Source organism: Myxocyprinus asiaticus, chromosome 45 (genome assembly GCF_019703515.2).
Source record: "Myxocyprinus asiaticus isolate MX2 ecotype Aquarium Trade chromosome 45, UBuf_Myxa_2, whole genome shotgun sequence".
NCBI lineage: Eukaryota > Metazoa > Chordata > Actinopteri > Cypriniformes > Catostomidae > Myxocyprinus > Myxocyprinus asiaticus.
Genome location: NC_059388.1, coordinates 352,944 through 377,831, shown reverse-complemented (window position 1 = coordinate 377,831; position 24,888 = coordinate 352,944). Strand labels below are relative to the sequence as shown.

Below are 24,888 nucleotides of genomic sequence, written 5' to 3'. Positions count from 1 at the left end.
GTTTTTTGTTTCTTTTTGTGCTGGTTCCGCCTAGCAGCTGGAGTTTGTTTTGTGTAGTAGCACTCCTTCAAGAAACTCTCGCATCGACGGAGGGTCGCTTTTGCACTGATGTTCCTGGCAAGGTTGAGAATAGATGCTAAGTATGGCTGCAAAGTATTTACATGTTCCCAACAAGCATTGTCCTTCATAAAGTCAATGGAATAAGTCTTTGTGTGATGCTCGCGTGGCAGCCGAGTGGGCCTATCTCACTGAATATTCACTTGACCGTCCAAGGAAACTGGGCGCCTTTTTTGTTTCTTTTTGTGCTGGTTCTGCCTAGCAGCTGGAGTTTGTTTTGTATAGTAACACTCCTTCGGGACAGTGTTGTGGATGAATCTGCATGTTCATTGTGCTTATGGCTCCTATTGGCTGGAGTCTGTTTTGTGGAGTATTTTTTGCAGGACATTGGAGTGATTAGGTCATCTGCTGCTCTCATGTAACAGCCGGCTCACTGAACATTCGTTTGACTGCCCGAGGAAACTGAACACCTTTTTTTTTTTTGCTGGTTCCGCTAGCAGCTGAAGCTTGTTTTGTGGAGGAACACACCTAAGGGACAGTTATGTGGATGAATCTACATGTTCTTTGTGTTTATTCTGCCTACTTGAGCAATCCGATGGCAAAGTTGTCACGGGGGCTCTCGTAGGCGTACATTGGCTGTTTGAGTTTAGAGGGATGGACGACGGTTGGCACTGTCGTGCGCAGTGTTAATGTGCATGTTTTTCTTTTTTCTGTTTGTTTAGTTCTGGGGGAAGTTTGGGGTTTGATTGTTGCACTAATGTTGGAATGTGGTCGTTATAATTTTGTTTTTGAGACACAATCTATTTTTTCTAATATGTCAAAATATCAAATGTTAATATGAGTGGATTGTCTCTCTCCACGTGGAATGTGAATGGGGTGGGGCATGCCATAAAAAGAAGGAAGGTTATTTATTTTCTTAAATATGATAATGTTTCTTCAAGAAACGCATCTTTCCCCGCAGGAAGCTTCCACAATTTGGGAAGATATGGGGTGGACATGCTTTCTTTAGTGCTGGCTCAAGTAAGAGCAGGGGAGTCATTACATTGATAAGTAAGCATCTACAATTCAAATGTCTCAAACAGAGTAAAGATAAATTAGGAAGAGTCATTATTGTTTTAGCAGAAATTCAGGGGCAAAGGTTGATTTTGGCTAATATTTATGCACCTAACGCTGATGATCAGGGCTTTTTTATAGATCTTGAAGGGATGTGGCAAGCCGTTGGCACCCCTCATGACTCAATCATCAATAATCTACTGATGGACTCAGTCCTTGATCATAGTGAAGCAAAAGTGTGTAAGCCCCCTAGAGCAACATTGATGCTTCACAGGATGTGTAAAATCTTGGTCTTGCAGATATCTGGTGACTTTTGATCCCATCTGGTAGGGACTATACATTTTTCTCATCAGTTCATAAGATTTATTCTAGAATAGATTTTTTTTATATCTAAGTCCCTCATTTCATCTGTTGTTGACTGCTCAATTGGAAACATCTTAATCACAGATCACGCCCTGGTGAGTTTAGAGATGTTGCCATATACAGAGAAAAAGAAATCATATAGTTGGCGCTTTAATGTATCCCTTTTGCAAAATCTTGAATTCCAACAAATGTTAAAGGCTGAAATCAATGTTTATATGGAGACCAACTGGTCCTCAGTATCCTCTGTGGGCGTGGCTTAGGAGGCACTTCAGGTGGTTCTTAGGGGTCGGATCATACAGTATGCCTCTTTCATCAAAAAAACCCAAAGCACAAGAACTCGTGGAGTTGGAAGGGAATATTAAAAGTGCCGAGGCAGAGCTGAAACTCCAAATGTCATCTGATGGCCTCAGAGAATTGACCTGATTTAAATACAGATATAATACTATTTTGTCGCGGAAGGTGGAGTTTGGGCTATTCAGGGCAAGACAGTCATACTTTGAGTCGGGGGACAAAGCAGGGAAGCTTTTGGCTAGATATATAAAGCAGAGAGAGTCTTTTTCTACCATTCCCTCAGTGAAATCTGCTGGTGGTGAAATTTTTACCTCAGCCATTGATATTAATAGTGCCTTTAAAGAATTCTATCTTGATATTTATAGTTCCACATCTTCGTCCACCGATGAAGATATTAGAAACTTTGTGGAACTATTAGAACTCCCTAAACTGACGAATGAGCAAAAAAACTTCTCTTGATTCTGAGATAACCTTGGCGAGGTAATCAAGGCCTTGCCTACAGGCAAGGCTCCGGGGACAGATGGCTTTGCCACTGAGTTTTTTTTTAGATCTTATGCTACAGAATTGGCTCCACTTTTGTTAGAAGTTTATACGGAATCATTAAAGAATGGAAAGCTTCCGCCAACCATGACACAAGCCCGGATCAGTCTGATTCTTAAAAAGGACAGAGATCCAAGCGAGTGTAAGAGTTACCATCCAATTTCCCTGATCCAGCTAGACGTTAAAATATTGTCAAATATTTTGGCTAATCGATTAAGTAAAGTTATGACATCTCATATACATATGGATCAGGTGGGGTTTATTTGGGGCCGCAACTCTTCTGATAATATTAGGCGTTTCATCAATATCTTGTGGTCAGTGGTGAATGATCAGACTCCGGTCGCTGCCATCTCACTTGACGACGAAAAGGCATTTGATATGGTAGAATGGGATTATCTTTTTAAGATTTTGGAAATGTATGGGTTTAGGAGTATGTTTATTGGATGGATTAAGTTACTTTATAGACACCCTGTAGCAGCGGTACAAACAAATGGATTAATTTCAGATTATTTTACTCTGAACAGGGGCACTCAGCAGGGTTGCCCTCTTTCCCCATTATTGTTCTGTCTTGCCCTGGAACCATTAGCAGCCACGATAAGAAAAGATGATGATTTTCCAGGGGTGATGGTGGGAGGTGTGGCGCATAAGCTTCTGCTTTACGCAGATGATATTTTATTATTCGTCTCCGACCCTTTTAGATCTATGCCTTGCCACCACAGAATTATTAATTCCTTTTCTAAATTCTCAGGATAAAGAGTCAATTGGTCTAAATCCGAAGCTCTGGTTCTGACAGCATACTGCCCAGTAATGACTTTTCAGCTGGGCGCCTTCCAGTGGCCCAAACAGGGCATTAAGTATTTGGGCATCTTATTCCCAGCAAATTTGTCTGATTTAGTTAGAGTTAATTTTGAGCCCTTAATAAAATGGTTTGAGCGATGTGGGCAGGTGGGCTTCATTACATTTATCTATGATTGGGAAGGTTAATGTTATTAAAATGAATTGTATTCCAAAATTCAACTACCTGCTTCAATCTCTCCCTGTAGACGTCCCCCTCTCTTATTTCAAGCAATTTGATAGCATAGCAAAGTCCTTCATTTGGAATGGTAAACGTCCCAGATTACAATTCAGTTAGTCGCATAGGCCGATTGACAAAGGTGGGCTAGGCCTACCCAAGATTTTGTTTTATTATTCTGCATTTGGTCTCAGACAATTGGTTCATTGGTCGCTTCCACCTGAGAGAGCCCCTCCCTGGTTTTGTATTGAACAGAAAGTTCTTGCCCCTATTTCGCCATTGCAAAGCCTATCAAACTAATTGGAGAAGTTAAGTTACACCCCGTTATCTCACATTTGCATTCGGTATGGACAAAAGTGTCCACAGTGTTTAATTCGGACATTTATTTAAATGTTGCCTTGAGCATATGGCAGAACCCAAAATTATGTATTAATAAATCCCCTTTCTGCTGGTCAGAGTGGATTGTGAGGGGGGTTAATACACTCGGTGACCTATATGAGAGTGGAGTGTTGAGATCCTTTGAAAATTTGGTTCAACATTTTGGGATCCCCAGATCTCAGTTTTTTTAGGTATTTACAGCTGCACCACCTGCTCTGTACTATTTTTGAGAGTAGCATACACCCCCTTAAAGTGGCAGACACTCTGGAAATGGTGATTACTGCTTTTGGAAAAGGTCATGAGGCATCAGTGTATTACTCCCTGCTAATTCAGAGTCTGGGGGATGGAGCTTTAACTTCTATCAAGAGATTATGGGAGAAAGATTTCAACTTGGTATTGGAGGAGTGAGTGTGGGATAAGACTCTAAAAAACATCAAGTCAAGGGTGCGCCTTATGCAACTGGTTTTGCTTTGGGACCCAGATTTTACACTGGACATCAAATGGCCATAGTAAAAAACATAACCTGTATTTAATGTATCCTGGGTCGCATTTTCTTTTATCTTGCATATTTTTGTTCATGGTTTTTAAGTATAAATGCATGCATCAAGTGACATTTTTTTGTTGTTGATGTCAACAAAAAGAAGTTCTCTTCCCCCTTTCAAAAGTTGATGAGCATATTTACTTATATGAGCCCATTATATTTATTATCCAGTTTATTTCCTAATATCAAACATCATTCTAACAGAACATGTATTACACAGGAGGAAAACTTTATTCATAATTTGTCCACAAGTCTTGGAGGTCCAGACTTTAAAGCCATTTATGTATTTACCCTTATATTTACAGTGTAATGACATACAAGCACAGGCATAAGACCATGATGGCCCCTCATTACTATGGCTATAGGTCAATGTAGCTAGTTTTTCTAATAATAATAATATAATAATAATAATAATAATATAGTGTTAATGAAAAATAGTACAGATTCCTAATAGTTTATTGTATAATATGAAACTATAACATTTGTTAAAATATCACCGTTACTGTTACTACTGTAAAATCGTGAAACATTTTTGTACGGGTGATGTGTAATTTTAAAAACAACAACTTTATTTTGGCACAGTGTTGCTCTGTTCCACCTCACTGCTGTTTATAATGTCGGGGCTGCCTGTTTGAGAGGTTTGACTTCCTCCTTAGCTATTTAAACTAGAAAAATTCTCACTAGAATTCAAATGGGTGTTGATGCGTGGCAGGTGAGCATGTGCGCCAGAGATACAGTGGATCAGAGAGCAGATCATTGGTGCGAGTTGTTCCATTACACTCGTGCGTAAAACAAGCTTTAATCGCATGCGAAAATATCGCGTTGCAGATGAGAAGCATTTTGCGTGTATAAAGCGCTGAAATTTTACTTATGTGGCTGCTGGAAAATTTTCAATGGGAGAATCATGCATGTTCTTTCCCTGCTGTCCGCAACCCAGTCCGAACAGAACTGTGACCCACTTTTGGGTCGTGACCCACCAGTTGAGAAACACCGCCTTATGCAATTCAAGATTTTACAACCATGCTCAACTCACCACGTGCCCCACCGAGAACGACCCACATTATAGCGACCATGAGGAGTTTACCCCATGTGACTCTACCCTCCCTAGCAACTGGGCCAATTTGGTTGCTTAGGAGACGTGGCTGGAGTCACTCAGCACGCCCTGGGATTCGAACTAGCGAGCTAGCGAACTCCAGGGGTGGTAGCCAGCATATTTTACCACTGAGCTACCCAGGCCCCCCGTATAGGCTTGGTCTTAAAGACACACCCACCTGCTGGCAATGCCAATTGGAGGATTGAGACACGGCCCATGTTTTTTGGGTGGTGTGTTGAGATCCAGGAATTCTGGTTGAAGGTTCATAGATTTATGTGTGACATGTTGGGGTTTCGTTTTGCCCCAGACTCTGTGTTTTGGGCGATGGGGCGGTCATCGATGTGAGGAATAGACACATTGAGAGTTGGGTTCTGACCAGTGTAATGATCGCCAGGCAGATTATTTTGAGGGGTTGGAGGTCAGCTGGAGCGCCCCCCATTTCAGGAGTGGTGCACGGAGATGGGGAGGGTGGCGGCTTTAGAGGAAGTGTCATTTGGAAGACGGGGTAACTTGGATTTGTTTGTTGGGAAATAGGGCAACTATTTTGAGTTTTTGGAGGGCTCTCGGGGTGGGGTGGTGGAGAGAGTAGTATAGTTTTAAATGTGTATGATTATTATATATATATATTATCATATATATATTTTGTTTGTTTGCTTTTTTTTTTGTATATACTCATGTGTGACTACAGGGATATTTGTTGGGGATCAGGGCGGGGTTGGTTGTGGGGTTTAAATGTTGATTCTATGTATATACTGTATGTTTTGTTTTTCTTTATTTATTGTAAGACTCAAAAAAATTGTAATTACAAAAAAGATTGCTATTTAATGGAAAATCTGTATTTTTACCCAGCCGTAATCACTACTATTTTATGCATTTTGTTCTTTTCGAGTACCCTGTAAAGTACACGTAACCCCCATTAGGGAATCAAGGATTTAGGGGATTCACTCCAGCATTTAAAAGCGGTTGTCACTTCCGAAACTTCGCAGTGTGAACACTGTCCCTGTGTCTGTGTGTAGTAAACCACAAGTAATTCTAGTATGCGTAATAGTTTTAGTATGTGAACAGTGTGTGTGTGTGTGTGTGTGTGTGTGTGTGCTTTTGAGTATGCATACTCACAATGTCCTCCTCCCATTCCTCCGTAGTGATTGGACACAGCGATGAGGTCATAGCAGCAGGGCCCAGCATTCGGGTTGATGAGGAACTCTGACATATTCAGATCACTAGAGGTGAACAGAGAAATACTGCACTAAAAACTTCTGTCCTTAAACACTCAAAAACATTTGGGATTTTACTGTATTAATGACAAATAGTTGTAACAAAAAGCATCTACCAAATGCATAAGATTTCAAAATGAATCTACTGCAGTAAAAGCACGTCATACCGCAGTGGGAAATACACGAGTGAGTCGAGTTTGTCCCTCATGTAGCGACTGTAGGAGAAACGCTTTAAATGGACCACCAGCACCGGGGGTAAAGACCACAAGTCCAGTTTCTTAGTAGCCTGTTGATGCTGCTTACAGTTGGGACAGTACCTGAATATAACAGAGACACAACGTCACATAACGTACCTGATATATCAAAAGGTTCACAAGCTCAGGTGTATATACATGAAAAGATAGAATGGATCAAAGGTCCACAAGCAAGTTACTCCCAATTTAAGCATGAATGAGGCCCACTGTATGAAAATATATATATTTTTTACATTGTGCTAAACATCTCCTTTTTTGTTCCCCTGACAAAACAAAAACAAAACGAAAAAAAGTAATGTGGGTTTCCAACAAGATGAGGGTGAGTGAATGATGAACTATTCCTTTAACATGATGAATGTAGAAATGAAGCAATCATGTGGATCTAGTCTCACCAGGGATCGTCAGCTCCCAGCTTCTCTTTGGTGGTGAAGAGTTCAATACAGTCCTTCAATTTAAAGAAGCTTTTCTTCTGAGGTTTATAGTCCATACTCTCATGCTTTTCAAAGTCCTATGAAAAATATCAAACTATTATCAGCAACACAAACGTCACATAGTGACAACTTCTGACAAGAAATATGAGAATTGCACCTCTGTCACAGTTTCATTAAAGTGTTTTCTCTTTATTTCAGGTTCCCAGTCCAAAGAGAGATAGCATCTATCTGCATAAAAGAAAGTAAATGTTTAAGTTACATCAACATACCTTTAAAGTTATTCCCCCTCATGTCATTCCAGACCCATAGAATGGAAAATTTGCCTTTTGGCTTCAGCGGACTTGTAATATTGTGCACAAGTTGCATGGGCGACATTTATTATACTTTTATAGTTCTTTTGCATCCTTTTTTAAGCTTAAGAGAGTCAAGAGTGACCAGTACATTCTTCAAAATTTCTCTTTTTGTCATACAGGTTTGGCACAACATGATGGTGAGTAAATGACGACAGAAGCTAATTTCTTTTAATAAAATGTATTGATTTGATTTGAATTGAAATGTATTAATATTAGAATTGCAAGCATGACAGAATAGTTTCCCACCACTGAGTTGCATATGATCCTCATCGAATCGGATTTGTCGTGGCTCTCCTTTGATGAAGTTCAAGTACGTCTTGCCCGTGTTGTTAAACTGGAATGTGAAAAGTCGTTTTTTGTGGCTTGTAAGTTGCTGTCCTTTGCTGGAGTTTTCTGTAATGACTCTGTTCTCCAAGTCGTTGTCACCGCTGACCGAGTCCTCTGATTGGCTGTTGTCATTCTCAGAGGGCAGTTCCTGGTCCTGACTGGATTTGTCATCCAATTCATCAGTCTCCATTTCACCTGCGACATGGGCGTCTGTTCGGTCAGTGCAGTGCTGCAATTCGCAAACTTACAGTTGCATTTAAATGCTCGTTTATGTTTCAATGGATACAGTATTTTTAAAGTGCATAACCCATTAATCAACAGTAAAAAAAAATTCTCTTAGGCCAGAAAAAGTCTATGCAGGTAAGCAAACACTGATGCAAATGCTCGACCAACACATCACAAGTGTGTGGTCCTGTTGTACACGTTTTCTTGCATTATTGTGGCAGTAACAAACCTCAGTACTCAAGGGGGTGATTGAGTTTCCTTCCGCAGTAACTACATTAATATGGAAACTGAGTAAAATGGCTTCAAAATTATTTTATTGTCCAGTCAAATGTGAATGACAAAATACTCATAAAAGTCTCAATCTCCTTTCTCCGATTCTGACCATAGTTGAGCCAATCCCATCTGTCACAGGACAAATCATAGTCTAAAAGACCCAATTTCACTCATAACTCAATTTTGACAAAATGGCATTGTAGTTACTGTGTTTTGCCCTTGGAGGGCAATGTTGCTCTGCCACAACAGTAGTTGACCTGAAAGAAAAAACTGACTGTAGAGGAAGACAGCTATAGAGAATTTGTCGTGCTCAGTTGTGTTGTACATTTCTGAATGCAACAAATCATAAAATTAGTATTGTTTAGCTTGAGGCTTTTGCATTCAAATACTTGTGTAGAGTATGTTACTCAAAAGCCTTAAACGCCAACAAAGTGTTTGTCCATTTCTAAGCAACTGAAAAGAACTTTCTGTATTGCAACATAATTTATAATTATAATTATATTTATTTATCACACATTATACGTTTGCACATATATAGTGAAATTCTTTTTTTTTTTTTCACATATCCCAGCTAAGCTGGGGTCAGAGTGCAGGGTCAGCCATGACACAGCGCCCCTGGAGCAGTCAGGGTCAAGGGCCTTGCTCAAGGGCCCAACAGTGGCATCTTGGCGGTGCTGGGGCTTGAACCCCTGACCTTCTAATCAGTAACCCAGAGCCTTAACCGCTGAGCCACCACTGCCCTCAACACGTTACTAGCCATGCTTCCATCCAGGTTGCGAATTTATTTCATGCAAAAAATCTGAATATCACAAAACCGTCACTTCTGGGAAAAGTGGCACAAAATACAAGTGAAAATGGAAGCTGAAGCCACTGTGGCTCTTTTATTAAATGTAATCTTCTTGCTGAATACAAAAATTATTCACCTCAAGCGAGCATTTATGTTTTTTGGAAACTTGCATCTTGGTGTTCTCATCCAGCATTTTTTTATTGCGATCTCCCAAAATTCACATAAAAATACATGGATGGAAACAAAGGGTTTCTTTAGGATGGATGGCTTGAGTTGTGGCATTCCTCATTAGTAAATCAAGTTGGATCTATAAACGTAAATGCAAACAGAAGCAGTCAAACAGCATGCTTACTTGGTGACCCCTCCTCCATTATACCATTGGTTGTGTTGCCATTAATGGTGTGGGATCTGGAGGAGTATATCTCCTCTGACTCCTCGTCTTCAACAGCCGAGTGTACGAAACGACTGCGAACAACACAAGACAAAAACACTGTTAAAAGACTCTCAGTCATGAGCTCAGAATGAGAAATACACGTAATTAAATATTCCACATGAACATGAGACAACATGAGAGAAACATGCAATGACAGTGTAAAGACAACAGCAGATGAGACATAAAATCAAGCTGAGACAAGAGTGAGACTGACTTGGATACTGAGATGAAACGGATCAATGTGAGCTTGAGATGAGGCTGCAACAAGAGTGAGATTGAGATGAGAGGGACATGGAGACTGAGATTAAGATGTGTCTAAAATGAGATTGAGTGGTAAATGTGTGAGACTGAGATAAGAGAGACGAGACTGGGATAAAAAGTTGCTGAGACATGCCTGAGAACAAATGAGACCAACACTCACATGGGACTGAAACAAGAGTAAGACTGAGATGAGACTGAGATACGATTGAAAATGAGATGAGGTGGGAACAAGAGTGAAATTTAAACAAGAGAAAGGGGTGATTGAGACAAGAGTGAGAATGAGATGAGATGAAATGAGAGATTGAGATGAGCCTATAACAACACTGAAATAAGATGTGTGACGAGTGTGAGACAAAGATGAGACAGAACAAGACTGAGATGAGTGAGGAGGAGACAACAATGAGACTGAAATGAGATGAGAGTGAGATGACATTATGATAAATAAGATCGTGATGAGAGGGATCCGGAAAATGAGACCGTGACCAAGATGAGTGTAACATAAGATTGAGATGAGAGTGTGTGAGACTGAGATGAGAGAGACACTGAGACAAAGATCAAGATGAGTCTAAGATGAGACAACGACGTGTGTGAGACTGAGACGACAGTGAGATTGAGATGAGTCTGGTGTAAAAAGACACTGAGACACGCCTGAGATTAAATGAGACCAAGACTCAGATGGGAATGAAACGAGAGTACAATTGAGATAAGACTGAGCCCCCTCTCAGACTGATCACAATCTTACTTTTCACTGAGTGAGACTGAAATGAGATAAGTGAGATTGGGAGGACATTATGATAAATGAGATTATGATGAGAGGGATTCTGAGATGAGACCGGTATCAAGATGAGTGTAACATTAGACTGAAACAAGGGTGTGTGAGTCTGAGACAAGAGTGAGATTAAGATGAGAGGGACACTGAGATGGAGATTAAGATGAGTCTAAAATGAGACCAAGTGGTAAGTGTATGAGACTGAGACAAGACCAAGAGTAATACTGAGATAAGACAGAGACAAGACTGGGTTTAAATGAAAAATGTTAAATTGTATTTTTATTTCTTTTTTAAAGTTTAAAAAATGAAACTCAGACTGAAATTAAATGAGTCAAAGACTCATATCGAGATAAGACTGAAATGAAACTGAGACCGAGATCAGCCTGAGACAAGAGTGAAATGAGATGAAGTGGAGATAGAATGAGATTGAAACTAGATGGAAGTGAGATGTGAGTGAGGTGAGATTGAGATGAGACTGAGATGAGCCTGAGACAAGTCTGAAATGAGTGTGACAGGTGTGAGACAGAGATGAGATAAGATAGACAGAGACAGCATTGAGAATAAGAGTATTGCCGATGAGGCAATACTAAAATGAGAGATTGAGACAGTGATGAGACTGAAATGAAATGATAGTAAGATGAGACTGTGATGAGGTAAATACATACCACAGTCGCAGTAGCAGAAGATTGTAGAACTTGTCTTCTCTCAGTGTTCGTGGTACAGTGATGAGGAAGGGCTGGCCGAACAGAGGTGTGCTGGTGTGATTGAAACCAGATTGCTTGTATTTCTCTCTAAGATGTACAGGAATTACCACATGATCCGTGTCTTCCTGATGATTTACGGCCACCTCAAACCTGCAGCACATAAGCAAATACAGACATTCACCCCGTTACGCACATTTTCCACCACCTTTAAATGTATAGCAGCAAAGACACACATCCACCCAAGAGAGCATGCAACACACTAAACCATAAGAGATGCACATCTATAACCCCATTAAAAACATGCAATTTTAAAGTTAAAAAAAAAAAAATCAAGCCACGTAATTGTTGTGTTTTGATACAATAAGAAAAACTGCTAGAAACATGGCAATAATAACTATAATAATAACATAAAAAATATCTCACACATAGATGTCGTCGCGGTCCATAATGCTGCTAAGGTTTTCATTGGTGGCAAATATGCGGTGAAATCTGTGGTTGTATATGTCTGTTACAATCATCTAAATGGGAAGAAAGAACACAGTGAATACAGTGAAATTCTGCAGACATTTACTGCAAAAGACATTTCATATTGATGTTTACCTTCTCAGGAGGTACACCTGACAGAGCTGAGAGCGACACACACAGATCAGAAATATATCCCACTTTAGGAACCGTCAGTTTATACTGAAAAACAACAACAACAACTACTGTCATTTAAAAAGCCTTTTATATAGTTGAAACGTCTGCTTGTTCTCGTGCAGAAAGTGACGTCATCATGGCATTCGCCTAACCTTCGCAAGGCTCCATTTCGCGTGGTCGTGCAGATGCCAATTTCTGTCTTTTCACGCAGAGCTTAAAAACCATTGGTGTAGATGTGTTTGCACTTTTGAATCAGTGTAAAACTACTGCTAATAATGATAAAAAGACAATGTTTTTACTGTGAAATTACCTGTTGCAGCTTCTCAGTTGTTACTGTTGAGAAAGTATGCTCTCTCAAAAGCAGCTCTTTTATATTTTATTCTGTGTAAAAATAAAAGCATTTTTTTAATATCTTTAAATAAAATTGGGGTAACACTTTATTTTGATGGTCCCAAATAGATATTTAACTGACTATAAGTGACTCATCAACTGGCTTGCTATAGCTAGTAAACAGTGTTTCAACAAACATTCAGTAGACTGTCAGTAGCCTGTATATAGATCTTTATAAATGACCTGCTTACATTTATCAACTGACTTGCTATAGCTAGTAAACAGTGTTTCAACAAACATTCAGTAGACACTCAGTAGCCTGTACATAGATCTCTATTAATGACCTACTTACATTATTGTTGAGAACATCAGTTCATTAAAAGGTCATTAATAAAGATCTATATACAGGCTATTGAAAGTCTACTGAGTGTTTGTTGAAACACTGTTCACTACCTATAGCAAGCCAGTTGATAAGTCACTTATAGTCAGTTAAATATCTATTTGGGACCATCAAAATAAAGTGTTACCAAAATTGGAGTTCAAACAATTATTCTAAGTCATTGAGATGAGTCAACATTGACTAGGCTATAAAAGAGAAATAGCTAGTATGTTAACTGTAAACTTAAGTGCTTGAGTTTAGCCACAGACTGACAGTGTAAATAAACTACTACAGGTTTTTAAGTGTTTTTCTTTTGTTCACCTGTTTCATCTGACCAGTGAACATGAACTATTATTATCATACCCGGCTAGGTAAATGTAATGTTCAGCAAAGCAATTCTTCACTGCTGTTTCTTGTTGGATTAGCTAACATTTTCTCTGCACTGCACTAAAAAGTACAAATAAGGCTTTTTTAAAAATGTATTTGAGCTGATTTGAAACAATATGTATTGTAAAAACTGATAAACAAATAAAATGGACTTGACAGGGTTAGTGCGATATAGAATTTCTGACTGATAACAATTAGCTGGTAAATGTTGTAATGTTTAGGCCGAAGCAGCTAAGTTACATGAACAAACAGATTCTAATCTCTTGTGTGTGTGTATGTGTGTAAATAAACGAACAACACCAAAAATTTCCAGTTCAAATTCTTCATGAGTGTATTAAACAACTTTCAAAGTGCACATATAAGTAGGGATGCTCCGATCGATCGGCCACCAATCGTATCGGCCAATATTCATGTCCTATGACTCAACTGGTGATCTGTAATTTGGCCGATCACATAAACCGATCGCTCATGTCGCAAAAGATGAGTGGCTCCTTTAAGACTTGAGCAGCACTGTCATGGCATCACAGAGTGTGGGGAATACTGGCATTGTGTTGTAAGACAATAAACTTGATTAAACAGTTAAGAACGATACAGTAGGGGAGGGATGGCAATATGAACTGTACTGTTAATGTGGTGTTTCACATGTGACAAGGCAAAGGGAAAACAGCGCAAGCTGTGAAACGGTCTTTATTATCGTTCATGGCAGCAGCTTCTCAGTCTCCGCCGGTTATAGGCATCTCAGTAATAACACGAGTTAAAAAATGTGGTGTAATTCAAACATCTTTATTAAATATCTCCCGATTAAACTGCATTAACAATAGTAGCACCTGTAGAGTCCAGGAACATGCACCCTTTCTCCACTTTCCTTTCATCTCTTGCCCTCATGAGAGAGCGCGTGTTCCCCTCATTAAAGTTCAAGCAGCAACAAACTATTAATACAATCATCCAACTTAATGAAAAGGCAGGGAAGGAATTTATATAATCATTCTTTATACAGTTTTAAGATACCATAATATAATGTTTTAAATATAATGCAAAAATAAAATATAAATAAAATAAGGAATAATAATAATTATATGAAATAATGAAAATGAATCCATAACCAAAAATGTCACATTAAGTTTTAATTGCAACTATGGGTTATCGGTTTGTCTTCAGTCTGACACAAAGCTTTATTTTTATAGGGCTATCTATCTATATGTTAATATAGAGAATATTTTGTTAGCTTATACTTGTTTTAACGTCTTATTAAACTTTTTTGTCTGCAAAAACTAGGCAAATTGATATTACTGGGAAGAGGAAAATTCAATTAATAGTGCAGAAAGCTTGCATATAGCCAGTTCTGACAGAGATCCTGATAAAAGATTGAATGATCGGTATAGGGATCAGTATCGGCCGATCAGGTGACAAGAAGCTCGCTGATCAGTATCGGCTGTAAAAATCCTGATCGGAGCATCCCTACATATAAGCAAAATAAACAAACCCACAACCCAGCATCCGACTCAGTCTCTCTATAATCAGTTAGATTTCAATGCAGTCCTTTGAATTACAATAATATACAATGGTATCATGTCTTTGGAAAGACCTCAATGGCCGATGCAATTGTCCTGGGATCCGTAATCCAACAGAATCTCACTAATCCTTCAAGGTAAGTACTCCCCATTGTCCAAAAGGAAAACTGTACTCCACAAAAAGAAAACCCAAGCAACAAATAAATAAATAAATAATCCAGCGATCGCAGAGAAGAGATGAAGTGTTTGGAGCTTCGGAAATTTTCAACAATCTATGGGGTAGTTCAGTGTAACTTTGTGTGTGGGTGATAAGACAGGGGTCTGTTGCAATTTTCACTGGCTCATAAGTTCTTGAAAGAGCATCTGGACCCATATTAAGGACAACCTTTTCAGTACAGGACACTGAAGCAGAACTGCTGCAGCCTAAGTGTCCATCTCGTTAACTGAGCAGTTGTCTTTAGGCAATTGAATGCCCAGGCTAAAGCCGCATGGTTGGTAAAGACTTCAAATTCAGTTCCTTCCTAGTAATATTTACACATTCTACAGTCCATAACTATGCCAAGAATTCTTTTCCTGAGGTAGAGCAGTTTAGTTCGGCTCCTCTTAAAGCTCTAGAGGCACAATCAAAACAAATTCTCCCTCTTCTGTGTGCTGAGTTAGGATGGCCTAGACCAACCTCACTGCATCAGTATGGACTTGGAATGGTTGAGCGAGGTGTGGTTGAGCAAGGACTGGTGGATCTTTTAGAGCTTGCTTGAGAGCCTCCATGCTGACTTGACATTCAGGTGTCCAATTCCACTTAACTCCCTTCTTTTTCAGGTTGATTAAAGGGGTAACCAGATCAGCAAAGTGGGGAATTAATTTATGGAAACACCTTGCCAAACCCAGGAAGCATTGTAGAGATTTTACGATTACTGGCACATGGTAGTCAGAGATTACTTGTCTTCTCGGCATCAATCTCCACTCACCTTCCTGACACAATGCGGCCTAGGGACTGCTGTTTGAAGAAATTACTCTATTTCATACTAAGAGTTAGATTGGCTTGGATAAGTTTGTTTAACACCGCATTCAGGTCTTTAACAAGTTGATCACAGGTCTTGGGGTAGATAATTATATTCTCTATTTAAATAAAGCAAATTTTTCCTCTCAGGTCAGCTCACACCTTTTCCATGAGCCTCTTAAATGTGAAGTTATGAATGCTGTTTTTGCCTTGCTGTCTTCTTCCATCTCCAACTGCCAATACCCGGATTGCAAATCCAATGTGCTGAACCAGGAGACACCTATCAATGATTCTAGGATGTTGTGTATAAAGGGCATTTTATACACATCCAGGAAAGACTTGCTGCTCAGCCTCCTGTAGTCTACACAGAATCTTTAGGATCCATCTGGTTTTAGAAGCAGGACTACAGAGCTTTAGTCACGTGATGCCATGCGAGGTTCGGATGTGTGAACGGCGAGCTCTGCACACTTTGCTTTTTTTAATACTTTTCACGTCATAAACCGGTGAGATTCGATACACCCTGGTCCTTAACTGTTCTAGGAAGAAAATATGTCAAAGAATTCAAAATCCTCAGGCTCTGGAGACATTAAAAGACACTTACGTGCTCGAGCTGACACCCCTAGCAGCAGGCCGCAAGCCAGGGAGCCGATTTGGCCGGAGAAGTGAGGGAAATTCGGCAAGAATTGTTGAACTTATCGGTAACTCTGATGAAGGTCGTTGCTGACTTCGAAGATCTTGCTGTAATCCGTCGATCGATCACTGCCATGCAGATGAAATTCACTGAGGTGGTTACAAGAGTGTGGGATGTTGAGAAACGGATTGATTATCTGGAGTCATCAGAGAGGGAATTAGCTGCTAATCTGCAAGCGACCAAGGTGGATTTGGAGCGTGTCTGGGAAAAGTTGGATGATATGGAAAATTGTAGTCGGCGGAATAACGTCCGGATTGTTGGAATTCCTGAGGCCGAAGAAGGTCGGTATATGGTGAAATTCCTGGATGGGCTCCTTCCGAGACTGCTCGACATAACAGGCCATAAGCTGGAAATCGAGTGAGCTAACAGGGTTCCGGCTCGGCAATCCGCTGAGGAAGACAGGCCCGATCAATTCTGGCCAAATTTCTGAGATCATCCGATAAAAATCTCGTGTTACGCAAGGCAAGGAGCAAAGGAAGTCTTTCTTGGAAGAACCACAGCATTTTCTTGTTCCCAGACTTTGCGAATTCGACAAGAGAGATACGTTATCGTTTCAAGGAATGCAAGAAACTCAACGGAAGGTCGCTTTTGCACTGATGTTCCCGGCCAAATTGAGAATAGATGCTAAGGATGGCCGTAAAATATTTACATGTCCCCAACAAGCGATGTCCTTCATAAGTCAATGGACTGAGTAAGCTATTTTGTGGTACTCACGTTGCAGCCAAGTGGACCGACTCACTGAACATTCACTTGACCGTCCGAGGAAATGGAGCACCTTTTTTGTTTCTTTTTGTGCTGGTTCCACCTAGCAGCTGGAGTTTGTTTTGTGTAGTAACACTCCTTTGGGACAGTGTTGTGGATGAATCTGCACGTTCTTTGTGCTTATGCCTCCTATTGGTCGGAGTCTGTTTTGTGGAGTATTTCTTGCAAGACATTGGAGTGATTAGGTCATTTGTTACACTCATGTAACAGCCGAATGGGCCGACTCACTGAACATTCGTTTGACTGTCCGAGGAAACTGAACGGCCTTTTTATTTTTGGAGTTTGGAGGGCTGGAGTTTGTTTTGTGGAAGAACACACCTTCGGGACAGTTATGTGGATGAATCTACACATTCTTTGTGTTTATTCCGCTTATTGGCTGGAATTTGATTTATAGATTATCTTCTGTTGCGTAATTCTGTCTCAAAAAATTTGTATAGAAACACCGGCCTTGAGCAATCCAATGGCAAAGTTGTCGTGGGGGCTCTCGTAGGCGTACATGGACTGTTTGAGCTTTGAGGGATGGACGCCAGTTGGCGCTGTCGTGCGGGGGGTTAATGCGCACTATTTTCTTTTTTCTGTTTGTTTGGTTCGGGGGGAAGTTTGAGGTTTGATTGTTGCACTAATGTTGGAATGTGGTCTTTATAATTTATTTTTATCACACAGTCTATTTTCTCTAATATGTCAAAAGGTGAATGGGTTGGGGCACCCCATAAAAAGAAGAAAGGTTATTTCTCTTCTTAAACGTAAGAAATATGATATAGTGTTTCTTCAAGAAACGCATCTTACCCCGCAGGAAGCTGAAAAATTTGGGAAGATATGGGGTGGACATGTTTTCTTTAGTGCTGGCTCAAGTAAGAGCAGTGGAGTCATTACACTGATAAGTAAGCATCTACAATTCAAATATCTCAAACAGATTAAAGATAAATTAGGAAGAGTCATTATTGTTTTAGCAGAAATTCAGGGGCAAAGTCTTATTTTGGCTAATATTTATGCACCTAATGTTGATGATCAGGGCTTTTTTATAGATCTTGAAGGGATGTTGCAAGTCATGGGCACCTCTCATGATATAATATTAGGAGGAGACTTTAATCTTTTGATGGACTCAGTCCTTGATAATAGTGAAGCAAAAGTGTGTAAGCCTCCTAGAGCAACATTGATGCTTCACAGGATGTGTAAAAATCTTGGTCTTACAGATATTTGGTAGGGACTATAATTTTTTTTCATCAGTCCGTAAGATTTATTCTAGAATATAAATATATATATTTTTATACCTAAGTCTCCCATTTCATCTGTTGTTGATTGCTCAATTGGAAACATTTTAGTCTCAGATCACGCCCTGGTGAGTTTAGAGGTGTTGCCACATACGGAGAAAAGGAAATCATATAGTTGGCACTTTAATGTATCCCTTTAGCAAAATCCTGAATTCCAACAAATGTTAAAGGCTGAAATCAATGTTTATATGGAGACCAACTGGTCCTCACTGTCCTCTGTGGGCGTGGCTTGGGAGGCACTTCAGAATCAGAATCAGTTTATTGCCAAGTATGCTTACACATACAAGGAATTTGTCTTGGTGACAGGAGCTTCCAGTGTACAACAACACAAAAACAATACAAAAACAGCAGCAAGACATAGATAATAATAAAAAATAAAACTAATTATACACATACGTACAGACACACACATACATACATACACACATACACATGGGTAGTGCAAATCTAATACAATCTGTTAAGTACAGTGCAAATACAAATCTGTTATGTAAATGTTTGTTTTTTTCTCAGAGGAATGAAATGGCAGAAGAGGTTGGATGTGTTGGATAAATATAAAAAAGACTAAACTGTGTATTGCACATAGTTATTGCTCAGTGGGGCAATTTAACTGTTCATGAGATGGATAGCCTGAGGGAAAAAACTGTTCCTGTGCCTGACGGTTCTGGTTCTCAAAGCTCTGAAGCGTCGGCCAGAAGGCAACAGTTCAAAAAGGTAGTGGGCAGGGTGAGTGGGGTCCAGAGTGATTTTTCCAGCCTTTTTCCTCACTCTGGAAGTGTATAGTTCTTGAAGGGAGGGCAGGGGGCAACTAATAATCCTCTCAGCAGTCCAAACTGTCCTTTGTAGTCTTCTGATGTCTGATTTCGTAGCTGAACCAAACCAGAGAGTTATTGAAGTGCAGAGGACAGACTCAATGGCTGCTGAGTAAAACTGTATCAACAGTGCCTGTGGCAGGTTGAATTTCCTCAGCTGGCAAAGGAAGTACAACCTCTACTGTGCCTTTTTCACAATGGAGTCAATGTGGGTCTCCCACTTCAGGTCCTGTGAGATGGTAGTGCCCAGGAACCTGAATGACCTCACTGCTGCCACAGTGCTGTTTAGAATGGTGAGGGGGGTCAGTGTTGGGGTGTTCCTCCTAAAGTCCACAATCATCTCCACCATTTTGAGCATGTTCAGCTCAAGGTTGTTTTGACTGTACCAGACAGCCAGCTGTTTAACCTCCCTTCCAGACTCATCGTCATCTCAGATGAGGCCGATGACAGTGGTGTCATCTGCAAACTTCGGGAGCTTGACAGAGGGGTCCTTGGTGATGCAGTCATTGGTATAGAGGGAGAAGAGTAGTGGGGAGAGCCACATCCCTGGGGGGCACCAGTGCTGATTGTACAGGTGCTAGAAGTGAGTTTCCCCTGTCTCACAAGCTGCTGCCTGTCTGTCAGAAAGCTGGTAATCCACTGACAGATAGACATCGGAACAGAGAGTTGGTGTAATTTATTCTGGAGTATAGCTGGGATGATGGTGTTGAAAGCTGAACTGAAGTCCACAAAAAGGATCCTTGCATATGTCCCTGGTCTGTCCAAATGTTGCACTTAAAGTGGTTCTTAGGGGCCGGATCATACGGTATGCCTCATTCACTAAAAATCCAAAGCACGAGAACTCGTGGAGTTGGAAGAAAATATTAAAAGTGCCGAGGCAGAGCTGAAGTGCCAAATGTCATCTGATGGCCTCAGAGAATTGACCCGATTGAAATACAGATATAATACTATTTTGTCGCAGAAGGTGGAGTTTTGGCTATTCAGGGCAAGAGAGTCATACTTAGAGTCGGGGGACAAAGCAGGAAAACTTCTGGCAAGATATATAAAACAGAGGAGTCTTTTTCTACCATTCCCTCAGTGAAATTTGCTGGTGGTGAAATATTTACCTCTGTGTTTACCTCAATATTTGCCATTGATATTAATAATGCTTTTAAAGAATTCTATCTTGATCTCTATAGTTCCATGTCTTCGTCTACTGATGAAGATATTAGAAATTTTGTGGAACCATTAGAATTCCCTAAACTGAAGAATGAGCAAGATAGGGCCAGATGGCTTTTCCGCTGAGTTTTTTAGATCTTATGCTACAGAATTGGCTCCACTTTTGCTAGAAGTTTATACGGAATCTTTAAAGAATGTAAAGCTTATGCCAACCATGACGCAAGCCCGGATCAGTCTGATACTTAAAAAGGACAAAGATCCAAGTGAGTGTAAGAGTTACCGTCCAATTTCCCTGATCCAGCTAGACGTTAAAATATTGTCAAATATTTTGGCTAACCGATTAATAAAGTTATGACATCTCTTATACATATAGATCAAGTGGGGTTAATTCGGGGCCATAGCTCTTCTGATAACGTTAGGTGTTTCATCAATATCATGTGGTCAGTGGCGAATGATCAGACTCCAGTCGCTGCCATCTCACTTGACACCGAAAAGTCATTTGAAATGGTAGAATGGGATTATCTTTTTAAGATTTTGGAAATGTACAGGTTTGGGAATACGTTTATTGGATGGATTAAGTTACTTGTAGACACCCGGTAGCGGCGGTACAAACAAATGGATTAATTTCTGATTATTTTACTCTGAATAGGGGCACCTGGCAGGGTTGCCCTCTTTCCTCAATATTGTTTTGTCTTGCCCTGGAACCATTAGTAGCCTCGATAAGAAAGGAGGAGGATTTTCCAGGGGTGATGGCAGGAGGTGTGGCACATAAGCTTTTGCTTCATGCAGATGATATTTTATTATTCGTTTTCGACTTGCCTCCATAGAATTATTCATTCCTTTTCTAAATTCTCGGGATACAGAGTTAATTGGTCTAAATCCGAAGCTTTGGCTCTGACAGCATATTGCCCGGTAAAGGCTTTTCAGCCAGGTGCTTTTCAGTGGCCCAAACAGGGCATTAAGTATTTGGGTATTTTATTCCCAGCAAATTTGTGTGATTTAGTTAAGAGTTAATTTTGACCCTTTAATAAAAAGGTTTTTGAGCGATGCGGGCAGGTGGGCTTCATTACATTTATCTATGATTGGGAAGGTTAATGTTATTAAAATGAATTGTATTCCAAAATTCAAATACCTGCTACAGTCTCTCCCTATAGATGTCCCCCTCTCATATTTCAAGCAATTTGATAGCATAGTGAAGTCCTTCATTTGGAATGGTAAACATCCCAGATTACATTTCAGTAAGCTACATAGGACGATTGACAAAGGTGGGCTAGGCCTAACCAAGATTTTGTTTTATTATTATGCATTCGGTCTAAGACATTTGGCTCATTGGTCACTTCCACCTGAGAGAGCCCCTCCCTGGTTTTTTTATTGAACAGGACATTCTTGCCCCTATTTCGCCATTGCAAAGCCTTTCTATCAAACTAACCGGAGAAGTTAAGTTACACCCCGTTGTCTCACATTCTCACTCGGTCTGGACAAAAGTGTCCAGAGTATTTAATTCGGACATTTATTTAAATGTTGCCTTGAGCATATGGCTGAACCCAAAATTATGTATTAATAAGTCCCCTTTCTGCTGGTCAGAGTGGATTGTGAGGGAGGTTAATAAGCTCGGTGATCTATATGAGAGTGGAGTGTTGAGATCCTTTTGAAAATTTGGTTCAACATTTTGGGATTCCCAGATCTCAGTTTTTAGATATTTACAGCTGCGCCACCTGCTCTGTACTATTTTTGGGAGTAGCATACACCCCCTTAAAGCGGCAGACACTCTGGGAGTGGTGATTACTCTTTTGGAAAAGGTCATGAGGTATCAGTGTATTACTCCCTGCTAATTCAGAGTCTGGGGGATGGAGCTTTAACTTCTATCAAGAGATTATGGGAGAAAGATTTAAACTTGGTATTGGAGGAGGGAGTGTGGGCTAGGATTCTAAAAAAAGTCAAGTCTGCATCTAGAGATACAAGGGTGCGCCTTATGTAATTCAAGATTTTACATCAATTCTATTAGACCCCATCTAGATTGTATAGGCTTGGTCTTAAAGACACACCCACCTGCTGGCGATGCCAATCTGAGGATGGAGACACAACCCATGTCTTTTGTGGTGTGTTAAGATCCAAGAATTTTGGTTGAAGGTTCAGAGTTTTGTGTGTGACGTATTGAGCACTCGGGTTTCATTTTGCCCCAGACTCTGTATTTTGGGCGATGGGGCGGTCATCGATGTAGAGAATAGTCACATAAAGAGTTGGGTAGATGGGGAGGGTGGTGGCTTTTGAAGAAGGTTCACCTAGAAGCCTGGGGAAATTGGACTCATTTGTGGGGAAATGGGGCATATATCTGGCGTTTTTGGAGGGCTCTCAGGGAGAGGCAGTGAAGAGAGAGGGGTAGTTGTTAATATATATATATCGTTTTTTTGTGTGTGTGTCTATAATCATGTATGACAACTGGGATGTTGTTGAGGGCCAGGGTGGGGTTGGGGATTGGGAGGGGCAGGGGGAGGGGTTATAGTGGGGGTTAAATATTGATTCTGTGTATATACAGTACTATGCAAAAGTCTTAGGCACATAAAATGTTTCACAAAAGCATTTGTCTAAAGATGGTTATTTATATCTTCAGCTTTAGTTTGTCAATAGGAAATATAAATGTTAGACTCCCAAACATTACTTTTGCAAATAAAAAAAGATTAGAATAGAAGAACAGGGAGCCCTGCAACAGATGTCATGGCCCCCACAAAGCCCCCCTCTGAACATCGTGTCAGTCTGAGATTACATAAAGAGACAGAAGCAATTGAGACAGCTTAAATATATAGAAGAACTGTGGTGAATTCTCCAAGAAGCTTGGAACATCCTATCTGCCAACAACCAAGAAAAACTGTGTCCAGGTGTACCTAGGAGAATTGGTGCTGTTTTGAAGGCAAAGGTGGTCACACCGAATATTGATTTAGCTTTTTTATGTTTACTGGACTTTGTGTGACATGAAGTGACAAATGAAAACTATTTATGTCATTATTTTTGAAGACATCCTCACTATGCAATATTTTTCACAAGTGCCTAAAACTTTTGCACAGTACTGTGTTTTGTTTTTCTGTGTTTAATATATGAATCAATAAAAAATTGTTAATCAGAAGAAGTAGGACTACAGGAGATGACCATGGAGAGAGAGAGAGAGAGAGAGAGAGAGAGAGACAGAAGGCTTTATGATGTCATCTTTGAGCAACTTGACTATCAGTTCTTCAATTATTTTCTTTTTGAATGGTGAGAGTCTGTAAGCTCTTTATTTTACAGGAATTTCATCAAGGGATGTGATCTTGTGTCTTTCCACAGCAGTTTGGCCCAATATATTTGAGGTGGCTAGTGGCCAGGAATGCGCCAGCCTTCTCAGCTCTTCCTGGTTACACAAGTCCAACATTAGGAAGGACTCATCTGTCCCAGAGGTTAGATATGCAAAAAAACAACAACGATGCAGCTGGTAAGAGGTAGTATAAATTACAGTTGCAGAGAGGTTATGGTGAGAAACTGCTGATGTCCCTGTATTCTGGTTCAACGTGTGACGAATGAAAGGATGATATGTAACCCTCTTTCTGTCTTCACTGTACCAGTGTGACGAGGAGGAGGGCGTGGCATGGCCGTGATGGAGCATGGCCAGCGCTGAATCAGCTGATAAGCGGGAGAGCGAGATAATTGGCTGCTGTAGACACCGGTTGGAGAGAGAGAGAGATTCACGCGGCCGCGTAGCATGTGTCTGTTTATGTTTGTTTTAAGTTGAGTTTCTCATTAAAACTTTGTGTTTAATGTTCAGCCGGTTCCTGCCTCCTCCTTGCCCATCCTTTACCTGTTACAGCGGTGCCGAAACCCAGGTGGGAGGAGGGATGCGCTGTCGTGGAGTCCTTGTCGTGGCCATCCACCAGGGGAGCAGCTGCGGCTGTCTGCCTGGGGACAGAGGGGTCGCTGCTGGCCGCCGAGAGCCAGAGGAACCGCGACCATCCGCCGGGGGAGGAGCGAGCTGGCATCCACCAGAGGGCTGAGGAGCGGTTGAGGAATGAGCGACAGCGCGTCCGGGAGCCGGCGAGCAAGTTCTTCTCTCTCTCTCCTCTCTGTGTCTCTGCTCGCCCTTTCCCACTCCCCACGCCTCCCCTCATCTCTTCCCCAGGTTCACAGGAGGCGGGGTGGACCACCGGCTGACAGAACGGCCAGAAGGGCAGAGTCCCCCCCCATCTGTTAGTCAGACCGGTGGGGCCCCGGTCTGAATCGGGCGGGGGAGGAGTGTAACGAGGAGGAGGGTGTGGCCGGGCCGTGATGGAGCATGGCCGGCGCTGAATCAGCTGACCAGTGGGAGAGCGAGATAAGGGTCAGCCGGAGATGCTGGTTGGAGAGAGAGAGACGCAAGCGCGTTGCATACGTGTCTGTTTACATTTGTTTTAAGTTGAGTTTCCTATTCCCGCCTCCTCCTTGCCCATCCTTTACCTGTTACAACCAGTAATTGTTATTACTTCATTTCCTAGCTGTCTTCAGAGGCTCTCTTGCATCAGTGTTTAGGTACTGCCTTCACCTCATTCCCTCTCACCGTCAATGGTATAAGCAGCAACCACTGATAT

General features: G+C 40.9%; 1 protein-coding gene across 8 annotated transcripts in view; it reads right to left on the bottom strand.

Annotated features, from left to right (window-relative positions):
* Positions 1-24,888, bottom strand: part of LOC127435309 (ubiquitin carboxyl-terminal hydrolase 15-like) — a 277,517-nt gene that overhangs the window by 172,800 nt on the left and 79,829 nt on the right. For 3 of the 8 annotated variants that reach the window (XR_007896179.1, XM_051688682.1, XM_051688684.1), the window contains 9 exons: positions 11,960-12,043; positions 11,783-11,877; positions 11,321-11,509; positions 9,545-9,657; positions 7,827-8,117; positions 7,385-7,455; positions 7,189-7,304; positions 6,710-6,859; positions 6,445-6,548 (listed from right to left, as the gene is read on the bottom strand). The exons of 1 other annotated variant lie outside the window; for it this stretch is intronic. Coding sequence is in view for 6 of the 7 variants with exons in the window: in XM_051688682.1 (XP_051544642.1) it covers positions 6,445-6,548; positions 6,710-6,859; positions 7,189-7,304; positions 7,385-7,455; positions 7,827-8,117; positions 9,545-9,657; positions 11,321-11,509; positions 11,783-11,877; positions 11,960-12,043 (1,213 nt within the window). In the remaining variant the exon portion in view is untranslated. Of the gene's footprint in view, positions 1-6,444; positions 6,549-6,709; positions 6,860-7,188; positions 7,305-7,384; positions 7,456-7,826; positions 8,137-9,544; positions 9,658-11,320; positions 11,510-11,782; positions 11,878-11,959; positions 12,044-12,352; positions 12,380-24,888 lie in introns of those variants that run through there. 4 more of the 8 variants (XM_051688683.1, XM_051688685.1, XM_051688686.1 and 1 more) reach the window with 3 other exon arrangements.